Below are 12,653 nucleotides of genomic sequence, written 5' to 3'. Positions count from 1 at the left end.
AAACCTTAGGCCACTTGCTCCCCCTTCTCTCTGCATTGTGATCCCCAAGGGTTCAAACAAATAGTAGAGATGGTAGTGGCCACTTCTCCTGCGCTGATAGGAGGAGGCACTGCTTCCTATTGGCCATGGCTGGGGGACAGTCCTCTCCTTCAAGTTATCACTTCCTGTCTTCCCTGATCCATGTTTGGAATAACATTGGGGAACAGTTTTTTTCTAAGGATCATTCATAACCTTGCTGTAGATTCTTGGCAACCTGACTGAGTTTTAACTAAAGATTGGGAACTAGTGCTTTAATAACTTTGTTAGGGTACTTTGGGGTTTTAACTAAATTGAAAAAACCCTGGCTTTAGCATACTTAATATGTTCATGGTTTCCTTTCTTCTCTTGGAAAGCCGGAGAAACATGAGTCTTTTTCCTTTTAATTCACTTAGTTAATTTTATACTCTCTAATTCATAACAATTTCAGACAATCTCTGCTGAAAGGGTTGCTCCTGTACTAGTGATAAGCCTTCAGTAGACAAGTCACAGTATCCCTCTAACAGCCCCTAGTAAACATGTACCTTCCTGGATACACAAAATTAATACTACTGATTATGTCATCAGTGTAGTGTGAACATTGAGTTTTTTAGTAGTGAAGAATGAATTTGCACCTGTTGTTCTACTTACTTTCAGTCCTCTTTGTAATTAATAGCCTTAGAGCTACAGGGAACCCTAGAGAACATTTAATCCAACCCTTTTTATTTTACAATAGAGGAACCTGAGTCCCAGAGAGTTTACACAGTTGGCCACAGTCATACAGCTAGTTAGTAACTCAAAGACCAACACAGGTTTGCTTATGGAACAGAGCAAAGTACCTTTCTTGGCTTTGTTAGCATCCTATTTTAATCAGCTGGTTACATAGCCACAGACTTCAGTTAAGGAAGGTCAAGAAGTCCTCACTGCCACATGTTTTTAAACTCTAGTTGCCTGTGCTTCTCTCTGTCCACAAGATGGAGCTATTTTCCTGGAAAGAAAATTTGGCTAAACTACCACATGGTTTATTGTTTCATGGATGGATCATTTCTCCTTGTACAAAATACTTTGGTAAATGTTTTTGGTTTGTTTTTGTTTTTTTGCTTTTTGGAGGGCAATTTTTTGGGTTAAGTGACTTGCCCAAGGTCACACGGCTAGTTTTTGTGTTAAGTGTCTGAGGCCGGATTTGTACTCAGGTCCTCCTGACTTTAGGGCCGGTGCTCTATTCATTGTGCCACCTAGCCCCCCAGATTTTTTTTTTAATAATTGTTATATCCAGTTCAGATTTAAGGGTTAAAATTGCTTCAGCATTGAATATCTGATTAAATCTTTTCAGTTTGAGAAATGGCATCTGGCGCCAAGTTTGGTAGAGGGAGGTAAATTCCATCTGGATATTGTCTTTCACTGCAGTGATTGTCTAGAATTCTAGAACTGGGAGAGACCTGAAAAGTATCTAATTCAACTCCTTGGCCTTGGAATAGATCCTTCTATACCATCTCTTGATAAGAGGTTGACCATTTTTGGGTGAGTTCTGTTTGGGTTGTCTGCTAGAAATGAACAAAGAAGGTGGAGAGGCCTTTTTGACATTTTTCCTTGGGGACTCAGAATTCAAACTTTTGTCAGAGGATTATATGGAACTTTCTGACTTAAAAAAAACTGACACATTTTTGAAATTATTGAGAACAATGGGCAACAGTCATTTGTTTACTTTACCTACACTTCTCACTGCAACCACTTTATATAGGTATACCTACATGGTACCAGTCCTGACACTCTCCAGCCTGTTCCTTACTTCCACTTCATTTTATTTATGTATCAAAGCAGTACGTTAATGCCCAACATGGAGAGATTATGAAAGGATTCGGCATACTTTGTCTATTAATGTCATAGGAAGGCATTCATTTACCCATGGGGCTTGTCTGATTCATAGAAAAAACTTGGTAGCCAGAAAATTAGTTTCTTCTGAAGACATTAAGTAAATGACTGTTCATCAGGAATATTACAGAGGTAATTATTATATTGGGAAGGAAGTTGGACTAGATAATATTTGAGGTCCCTTCTAATTCATAAAATTATATAACTTTTTATACCTTGATTTTTATATTTAGTGGGCGGCTTTTAAGTTTGGAAATTTGGCATCCTAATGCTCGCAGAGCAGTTTCTACTTAGTGCCTTTACCTGTTACCTAGCCCTAGTATTATTTTATTTTTAAATTGTTACTGAAAGTTTTATTTATTACAATCTTTATTTCCAAATATATTTCCTACACCCCACCCTCACAGTGAGCTAGACATCTATGTAACAAAGAATAAAAAAGAAAGAAGCAAAACTAAATAATGAATCAGTATATCCAGCAATATATACAACATTCCATACCCGTAGTACCCCATATCTACAAAGAAAAGAGTAGGGTACATTTTCTCATCTCTTCTCTGGAGCCAAGCTTAGTTCAGCTTCATTTTTTATTTCTTTTTTTTTTAATGTACATTGCTATTGTTTGTTAATTTCCTGATTCTGCTTTCTTCATTGAATCATTTCAGCAGTCCTGTGCTTCTCTGAATTCTTGTGATAGAATAATATTACATGACATCCATATGTCATGCTTTGTTTAACTCTTACCCATTTGATGAGCATCTACTTTATTTTCAGTCTTTGTAGCACAAATAGTGCTGCTCCGAATATTTTGGTATGTATGGAACTTTTCTAACTGATTTACTTGGCATATATGTGTAGCCAAAAGGTCTAGACAGTTTTAGTGACTTGTCTTGCGTAATTACAAATTGCTTTCCAGAATGGTCGGACTAGTTCACAATTCTGAAAATATATGAATGTACTTATTTTTCTACAATACTTCTAAAACCATTTCTGTCTTTTGACATTATCTCCAATTTGTTTGATATGAGATGAAACCTTACATTTTTTTATTTGTGTTTCTTATTTCTTATTGGTAATTTGTAGCAGTCTTTCATAAAGTTGTTAATAGTCTGCAGTTCTTTTGAGAACTATTCATTCATGTCTTTTGATCACTTAACCATTGAGGAAAGACCCTTGGTCTTACATATTTGTGTTCTGTATATACTATGGATATCATATCCTCATCAGAGCTGTCACTAATTTTAAAAGCCATTTTTAAAAAATTGCTGGACTTAATGTTTTGTCTTTTATGTTTAATAAAAGCTGACATTTAACACTGTACTAAGCTGTTGAAATGCTTTGCTTGGCTGACTGATCTGTTTGGTAGATAGTAAATTAAGTCTTGGTTTTGGAAAAGTTTCACGGTATCAACATGTATGTAACCTTTTCAGATTTCAGTTTTGGGTTGTTGAGTTCCCTTTTAATTTCAATATATTGCTTTGGAGAATTACAAGGACCTTATTTATTGCTACATAGCCATCCAATATTCATGTGAGCACTCTTTCTAACATTGTCCTGAGCTGAATATATTTAGCATTAGGAATATTGAAGTATCACTTTAACTGTCTATCCTTGGTATCTGCTATTGGCTATATTATAGTGAGCTTTTGTTATATAATCTTTCTGTAACAATAACAAATATTTAATAAGTGACTTTTGTGTACAGGGCAACATGCTAGACCATAGGAGAGAGAGTTTAGGTAAGACACAGTTCCTTCCATTTTGGAGAGGGCTAAGACACTAAGATAAATAGCTTTACTATACAACGGTACTTCTGGTAAGTAACCCCTTTTGGTCAGGGTTCCAGAAAGAGCCATATGATACTGAATTCTAGGCTGTATGTCTTTACTCCTGTATAATACTGATTTGTATAAAGGCAGGAACGCAGAGTGGATGGAGAGCCAATTTCAAAGCTAGGGAGATTTGGCTTCAAGTCCTGCCTCTATCACATACTGGCTATGTGATCTTGGGCAAATTATGTAACCTCTAATTGCCCTTGGTAACTCTGTGAAACTGTAAGTTACCCAGAAGTTGCTAATCTGCATTGGGATAGGAAATTTTTTCACCCAGGAATTTGTTGCATCAATGAAATAACAGTTCCAGCCCTTGTCCCTAATACTACCTTATATAGTTATAATTTTGTTGTTTTTGTCTTGTCCAACTCTTCATGATCCTATTTGTTGTTTTCCTGGAAAAGATATCAGAGTGGTTTGCCATTTCCTTGTCAAGCTCATTTTATAGATGAGGAAACTGAGGCAAACAGGGTTAAGTGACTTGCCCAGGGTCACACAGCTAGTAAAAGTATGAGATCAGATTTGAACTCAGGAAGATGAGTTTTCCTGACTATAGGCCCAGCACTCTATCCACTTCCCCATCTAGCTGCCCAGTTTTCATATCTTATAGAAATGATTGACATCTAGCCAGTTAGGACTGTATACTTAAGTCTATTGGGAAAGATCCAGCTCATTCTCAGAAATGACGTTGGAAGGTTGATTATTCTCATTGAAGTAGTTTCCTGTTTTCAACCTGACTGCCCTTTTCAGGTGAAGGTGCAATCAACCTGGCTCTGGCTCAGAATCGAAGCCAAGATGTTCGAATGAATGGCCCCATGGGAGCTGGGAATTCTGTTAGAATGGAGACAGGATTTCCCATGGCAAGTGGTCCAGGTAAGAATTAACATATCACTATAGAGTACTTTTGTTAGTAGTGACTTGAATTCTGTGTCATTTATGGGAGGAAAAGAATCTCAATATATTTAATATAATATTATTGACTTGTATAAAATGTGTAATATATTGTCAGTATATTTATTTAAGAAATAACCAGTTGTCAGTTTTCAGCATCCTCAGTGAAATGCAAACTAAATGTAATATTGACCTAAGCCAGACATAAACATGCAAGTCTTTTGGGAGGGAAAGAAAATAAAACCAAGTCTATCATATAATTCAACTGAATGACTTGCAGTGAAGTTTATGTTTTTGGGGAGTTTTCTGCTGCTACTTTTCTTCCATTAGTGATGGGTAACTGACTTAATGAAGTTTCCCATTGCACTTAAATCTTAATCTTCAACTACAAAGTATATGTGTTAGGATATATTGCACACATGTGAATATGTGAAGGATCTGTGATTTTCAAAAAAAAAATTTATTGATTTATTTTTAAACATCACTAAGATTTTCCTTGTTATCCTTCTTCCTCCTCATATAACAAATAATATTTTCTCTGTGTACTGTGTTTTCTTTCATTTTAAAATAAATTTTATTGGTATCTTTTGTTTATTTAGATTATCAAAATTTCCCCCAGTATTCCTTTCCTCTCTTAGAGAGCCATCCCATATAAGAAGTAATAACTTTTTTAAAAAGAGAGGAAAAAATCAACAGAATTGATAAGTTCATTGAAAAGTCTGAAAATATTTACAGTGTACCATATCTGTGGACCTTCCACAGAAGCTCTCTGCAAGGTGATGTGGTGTGTGTGGGGGTGTCTTCATAGCTCTTCTTCGGACCTATACTTGTTTTATGCAATTTTATGTAATTTTGCAGCATTTGCTCTTAAGTCTTTCTGTAGTCATTGTATATATTGTTTTCTTGGTGCTGTATTTTATACCATATTATGTAAATCTTTCCATGTTTTTTGAAGCCTGTGAAACATTTTTACCTGTTTATTTTTGAGGGATAATTGTAGCAAATAAGACAAGTTAGCAAGCAATTATTAAGCATCTTCTATATGCAGTGCACTGTGTTTAAGCACTGGGATACAAGAAAAGGCAAAAACAATCTGTATCCTCAAAGAGCTCACAGGCTAATAGGGAAGATTGTAAGTAAAGAATTGTTTGAAAATAAGATATTTGCAGGATAGATTGGAGATAGTATTGGGGGAAGGAACTAAGATTTAGGAGGACAATGAAAGGCTTCTTAGAGTAGGTGGTACTTGAGCTAAGACTTGAAGGATACCAGAGAAGCCAGGAGGCAGAGATGAGGAGGGAGATGAATGGAGAGAAAGTTCAAAGCTGGGAGATGGAGTGTCATGTACAGGGAATAGGAGGCCAACAGCATTTGATTGGAGCATGTGGAAGGAAGTAAGGTTTGTGAAGGGCTTTAAAAGCCAAACAATTTTGATCCAGGACGTGATAAGGAGTGGCTGGAATTGATTAAATAAGGGATGATATGGTCAGATATGCACTTTAGGAAGATCATTTTGACATCTGAACACAGGATAGACTGGAGTGGGAAGAAACTTGAGGTAGAGAGACCAGTTACTGGACTATTGCAGCAGTCCAGATGTTAGGTAATGAGAACCTGTCCAAGGTGGTATCAGTGTCAGGACAGAGAAAGGAGCAGAGGAGGGAGCTTTTAAACATAGAAATGGGAGAACTTGGCAATATATTGAATATGAAGAGTAAGCCCTAGGTTGGAAGCCTGGGTGACCAGAAGGATGGTGGTGATACCCTCAACTGTAATAGGAAATTAGAAAGAAGGAAAGAGGGTTGGGAAGAAAGATAATGAGTTCATTTTTGGACATGTTTAATTTAAGAGATCTATGAGACATACAGTTTGAGATTGTAAATAGACAGTTAAGAATAAGGCAGCTAGGGGGAACGGAGCTAAGATGGCAGTGTAGAAGCAGGAAAACTCCATGTGCTCCCCTCAAATACCTATAAAAAATGATTATAAACAAACTTTAGGGCTACAGAACCCACAAAGTGACAAGAGAGAAACAGATCTCCCACTGAAGGCAGCCCGGTAGGCCAGCCAGAAGGGTCCATTGCAGCCCACTAGGAGCAGAACCCAGCCCTTCATGAGCACGCAGTTTTAGCCCCAAGGTGGCCCAACCAGCAAAAGGGAATGGATCAACCTCACTCTTATTGAATTTGGCTTAGGGAGGGAATGACATACACACTAAATAGGGTATCTCGCCCTACAGGTAAGTAGGGGGGAAGAGAATGGAGGGGGGCGATGGGAGGGGTGGACAAGTTGTGGGGGAGGGAATTTAGAAGCACACACTTTTGAAAAGGGACAGGGTCAAAGTAGAGAATAGAACAAGTGGGGGGCGGGATAGGAAGGAGGGAAATATAGTCAGTCTTTCACAATATATCCACTATGGAAATATTTTGTGTAGCTACACACGTACAACCTATATTGAATTGCTTGTCTTCCCAGTAATGGTGGGTGAGGAGGAAGGAAGCGAAAGAATCTGGAATTCAAAGTTTTAAAATCAAATGTTTTTTAAAAATATTATTATTTTTTTTTTACATGCAACTGGGAAATAAGATATACAGGCACTGGGGCATAGAGATCCATCTTGCCCTACTGGAAAATCAGAGGGGGGATGGGAGAGGATATAGGAGAGAGCAGATTGGGGGAGGGGGTATACAGTGGGATTGCTGTTTTGGGATGGTGGGTAGGGGAAAGATGGGGAGAAAATTGTAACTCAAAATCTTGTGGAAATGAATGATGTAAACTAAAAGTAGACATAAAAATTTAATTAAAAAAATAAAAATTTTTTAAAAATGAAGGGACAAAAAAAAAAAGAATAAGGCAGCTAGGTGGCACAGTGGGTAGAGTACTGGCCTAGAGTCAGGAATACTTGAATTCTAAACCTGCCTCAGACACTTACTAGCTGTGAGACCCTGGGCAGGTCCCTTAATCCTGTTTGCTTCAGTTTCCTCATTTATAAAATGACTAGAGAAAGGAATAGCAAACCAAACCGCTCCAGTAGCTTTGCTTAGAAAGCCCCAGATGGGATCACAAAGAGTCAGACACAATTGAACAACACTTAGATAAAGTAAATAAATTTATTACCCACTCACTGCTGTTTTTTAATACTTCCTGTTTTGGGAATCTGGCGTCTATGAGATGGATCAGCTGTCTCACTCCTGTTCTTCTTCACCTCGAATTCTACTACCTCTATCCCTCCCGATTCTCCCAACTTATTATCTTTGTTCTGGCCTTAATAGTATTAACTTATTTAACAGTATTTACTCTATATCTAATTAATTCAGCCACATATTGACCTCCACCCTTGACTGACTCTCTTGTCTCTGCTTCTCTCAATCATTATGCTAAAGAAAGTCATACCTCTGTGCCAACTGAGTCTATTCCAATTTCATGTCATCTTATCGCAACTGGACCATCATTGCATGGCATAACTTTTATTCTTTCTCTATTTTTCTTTCTACCTGATTCAGCAGTAGTTCCAGACTTCTCCTTTCTCCTCAGTCCTGCAGTTCCTCTAATATATTTTCCTCCTAGCAGTCCCTACATCTTAGGATTCTGAAGAAATCAAAGTGATCCATTAGTTCCTCTATCTCTTTTATTCCATATCTTAAAACTTCTTTACATCTTTACTCAGCCCCTTCTCCTTACAGATGAATCTTCTTTCCCAATCAACCCTTCTATGTTTGTCTTTCCTCCTCTGTTCTTCTGTGGAAGCTAATCCCATCAATCATTTCTTTCATTTTCAATCTCTTTCTTTCCACTGGCTCCACACTACCCCTGCCCCAGACTCCTTACAAAAATGCTGAAAAAAAAACCCTTTACTTGACCCTGCCATCTCACTAAACTTTCATCCTGTGGCTTCCTTTTTCTTGTTGCATTCCTAGAAAGAAGCATCTACACTTGCTGATTCTACTTGATCATCCATTCGCTTCTTTTTTTTTTTTTGCCTTTTGGAGGGCAGTTGGGGTTAAGTAACTTGCCCAAGGTAACATGGCTAGTAGTTTTGTGTGGGTGTTAAGTGTCTCAGGCCAGAACTGAACTCAGGTCCTCCCAACTCCAGGGCCGGCACTTTTTCTCACTGCACCACCTAGCCGCCCCATCCATTCACAAGCCTCTTGAAAAATGGCTTGCAAGTCTATCTCTTTTTATCTCTCCCCCAAACTTCCCTATTACTTTTGAGGGCACTATAATCCTCTCATTTTCCCAGATTCCCAAACTTGGCATTATCCTCTATTTCACCTCATCTCCATAATCATCAGTTGCTAAGTCTTGATGATTCTGCTTATCTATCATGTTCCTTGCATCTGTCACATTCTTTCAGTTCACCTGACCACCACTCTAGTTTTCTAGCTTTATTTCATACCACTCCCTATTCATGCTTTTTTATGATCCATTCTTAGCTTGTCTCTGAACTTGACTCTTCCTTTTCTGCCTCTGTATTTGCACAAACTATCTCCTATCTCTGGAATGTACTTCTTCCTTTTTTATAACTCTTGGAATCCTTTTATTCCATCAAGACCCATCACAGGTATCCTTGTCTGTGAAATTTTTCTTGATCTCCCACACTACAACCTAAGTTATTAAGTGCTTTTTTCCTCTTCAGTTTTCCTTGTATACTTTATTTGTATGTCTCTTGTATCCCCTTAGTAGGATGTAGGCTTTTTAAGAGCAAGAACTGTTTTTTTTTTTTGTCTTTGCATCCCTAAAACAGTACATAGTAGCAACATATAGTACATAATTCATAACTTAATAAAATGTTTATTGAATGTGGTGGCTTGGTATATTGGAAAACTCTGAATTGGAATCAAGAGATTTGTGTTCAAATGCTTAACTCTGACACTTGCTGTGTGCCCCTTGGCAAGTCACTTCATCCCTCTGATCTTTCTTCAGTAAAAGGGGGAATTATAATACTTAGACTGCCTACCTCACAGAGTTGTTACTAAAAACAACAGCAATACTTGGTTAACCTTAAAGTGCTATGGAAATGTGCATTTTGAGTATGATTTTAAGTTATTATTTTGCTCTAAGAAAAACTAACGGATTCCAAATTTCTTTGTAGGATTAATAAGAATGAACAATCCTGCAGCTGTTATGATGTCCCAGGGTGGAAATGTATCTTCTTCCATGATAGCAGCTGGTGCTAACCCAGAGCTGCAGACCAGAGCACCCCGACCTGCTTCACAGTCAGGTAATAAACTCAGGTATAAAGTCTACTGTGAAGTGCAGGATGGCATCAAGTGGTAGTATATAGGTAGTTAGTCTCCAATTCTTTGCTGTCCTGAGCTCCCACCCACTTGTTTAGGTTAAGAATATGTTGAGAAGTAAAAAGGAAAAAATTAAGTCAAAATGAGTGGATCATAGACTCATACATTTAGAGTTGGAAGGAACCCTGCAAGTCATTGAGTCTTTCCCATTCGTTTTACAGATGAGGCCCAGAGAGGTTAAGTGATTTGTTAGTCTGTTTATACTTTGTATGTTTCTGGGGAAGGGAACACGTGGTATTTGCCTTTTGAACTATTGATTATGATTTTTAAGCCTTTGAATAGATATCGTAGTAGTTGATGGAATCCTGTACCTCATCATTTCACAATTCAACATTTCTTTTTAAAAGAATAAATTGTTTTTAAAAAGAGAGAATAAATTGTTATTAATATCTATATCCCACTAAATCCCTGCTTCCACCCCCTCTCAAAAAAGCTATCTTATAATAAGGAATACAAAAGAGAAAAGAAAAATTCAGTAAAATTAACCAGCATACTGAAAAAAGACATTATAGTGTTCCTTACCCATTATCCCCTACTTCTGCAAAAGAAGAGGAAGATGTACTTTTTTTCTACCTTTTGTTTGAGGCCAAGTTTGTCAAACATTTCTCAAGTACCTATTATGTGTATTTTTTTGTCTTAATAGCTCTCATTTCTTTAACATGACAGAAGGTACTTGGGGTGAAATGGGAGAAGACATCTAGGTCATCTCTGGGAATTATACCTTTAATAGATTCATAGAATATGAGAGCTATGATGAATGAACAAGAATTTCTTAAGCACTTCCTCTGTGCAAAGCACTTAGGATACAGATAGAAAAGCAAAGTATGCCTTCTTTCAAGGAGCTCGTGTTCTCATAAGGGGATATAACACAGAAGGTTTCAGCACAGATCCTATTCTGCTGTAGCAACAAGGCAGGTGGTAATGCATCTTCTTTAATACTGTTTCCACTGATAAAGCCATCTCTGATACTGAGTCATTTCACAGTGCTTTGGTGACAAGAACTTTGCCCAGTGTTTTATAATTGTGGCTACAGCACCTGCAAAAGCTGTTGCTAGGTCTTATGTCCACAAGAATTCATTTTCTGAATGATGGCTACGGGAATTGTGTTGGAAGCCTGGAAAGCACTATTCCATCCACATTTTACAAAGGACAAATCAGATACAAAAAGATATAGATGCTTAACCATTTTTCTCTGGGATTTTTGATCTTTTGCCTATGTAAGCATACTAGAAATTAGCTATATTTAGAAACCTTATTAGCTTATGTTTATACTATACAACAAAATTTGCAAAGCTTTTCCCTTACAATAACCCCTTAACATACAAAGTGTGTTATTTCCATTTTTACAGAGAAAGAAACAGGCTCATAAAGGTGAAACGTAACTTACCCATAGTCTCTAATGAATACTGAAGTCAAAATTTGAACCTGGGTTTTGTGACTGAATCTAGTTCTCCTTTTATTATTCTACCCTGCTTATTCTCCTGAGGTTCAAATCTGGCCCCAGACACTTAACACTAGCTGTGTGACCTTAGGCAAGTCACTTTAACCCCAATTGCCTTGCCTTCTCCCCTCCAAAGAGACAAAAAAAAAAAGACCTGTACTTTAGAAAGATCAGTTTGAAAGCTGAGTGGAGGATAGACTGGAGTGGGAAGAGATTTGTGGTGGGAGACCCACCAGAAAGCTTATTTCAGTAGTCTAGGCCTGAAGTGATGAGGGCCTGCCTAGTGTGGTGGTAGGGTCAGAGGAGAGAAAGGAGCATATGTGAGAGATGTTTTGAATAAACAGAACTTGGCAACTGATTAGTTCCAGGAGATGTGTGAGAATGAGAATTAAGAATGATGCCTATGTTTTAAGCCTAGTTGACTGGAAGGATGGTGTTGTTCTTTATAGAAAGAGAGAAGTTCGGAAGAGGTGAGGGTTTTTGAAGAAAGATAATGAGTTCAATTTTGGACATGTTGTTTAAGATGTCTCTGGGACAGGACATCCAGTTCAAGATATACAATAGGCACTTGGATTGGGTGTCAGGAAAGAGGTCAGGGCTGGATAAATTGACCTGAGAATTATCTGCAGAGATGGTAATTGAATCCATGAGACCTGTTGTGTCATAAGAGAACCTAATACAGACTAAGGATCAGAAGTCCTGGGATTAATTCCCACCTTTGTCACTTAATGTGTGACTGTGGGCAGGCCACTTCTCTTTTTCAGCCTTTTTAAAGTGGGGATAATAGTACTTAAGATACCTATAACAGTTATTTTGAGGGAAGTGTTTTGTAAGCCTGGAAATGTAATAGTGATTTGTAAACTTTAAAGTGCTTAGAAAAGTGAGCTACTATTAGTTTTTGGTGGCATTAGGTAAATTATCCCTTTGTTGATTTTCTTTTTTTTATTCTTTTTTTATCTTTATTAATTTGTTTGTTTCTTTTAGTTTACAAGATTCAGTTCCACAATCCCTTGAGTTTCAGATTTGCCATTCCTTCCCTCCCCCATGGCGACATGCAATCAAGTATAGGATCTGCAAATACTTTCACATTAGACATTAGTCAGGTTGTAAAGAAGGATTGTAATGGATGGAATGAACAATGGGAAAGAGGAAACAAAACCAAACAAGAAAGAGAAAGAGAGCAGGTAGTTTGCTTCAAGTCTGCATTCAAGCTCTGTTCTTTTTAGTTCTTTCTCTGAATGTAGACATCTAACATCGTGAGTCTTTTGGAGTTGTCTTATAACCTTGCATTGCTGAGAAGAGTCC

At 37.5% G+C, this 12,653-nt stretch overlaps 1 protein-coding gene across 3 annotated transcripts in view; it reads left to right on the top strand.

Annotated features, from left to right (window-relative positions):
• NCOA6 (nuclear receptor coactivator 6) overlaps positions 1 to 12,653 on the top strand; it is a 67,338-nt gene that overhangs the window by 22,395 nt on the left and 32,290 nt on the right. For all 3 annotated transcript variants that reach the window (XM_069077553.1, XM_069077551.1, XM_069077552.1), the window contains 2 exons: positions 4,470 to 4,592; positions 9,703 to 9,831. In XM_069077553.1, the coding sequence (XP_068933654.1) occupies positions 4,470 to 4,592; positions 9,703 to 9,831 (252 nt within the window). The remainder of the gene's footprint in view (positions 1 to 4,469; positions 4,593 to 9,702; positions 9,832 to 12,653) is intronic.

This window comes from Petaurus breviceps, unplaced genomic scaffold, assembly GCF_028583685.1.
Source record: "Petaurus breviceps papuanus isolate PSGF00001 unplaced genomic scaffold, PetGlider_PUasm1.0 90994, whole genome shotgun sequence".
NCBI lineage: Eukaryota > Metazoa > Chordata > Mammalia > Diprotodontia > Petauridae > Petaurus > Petaurus breviceps.
Note: the sequence above shows the minus strand (reverse complement) of the source record. Positions and strands in the feature narration are given on the sequence as shown.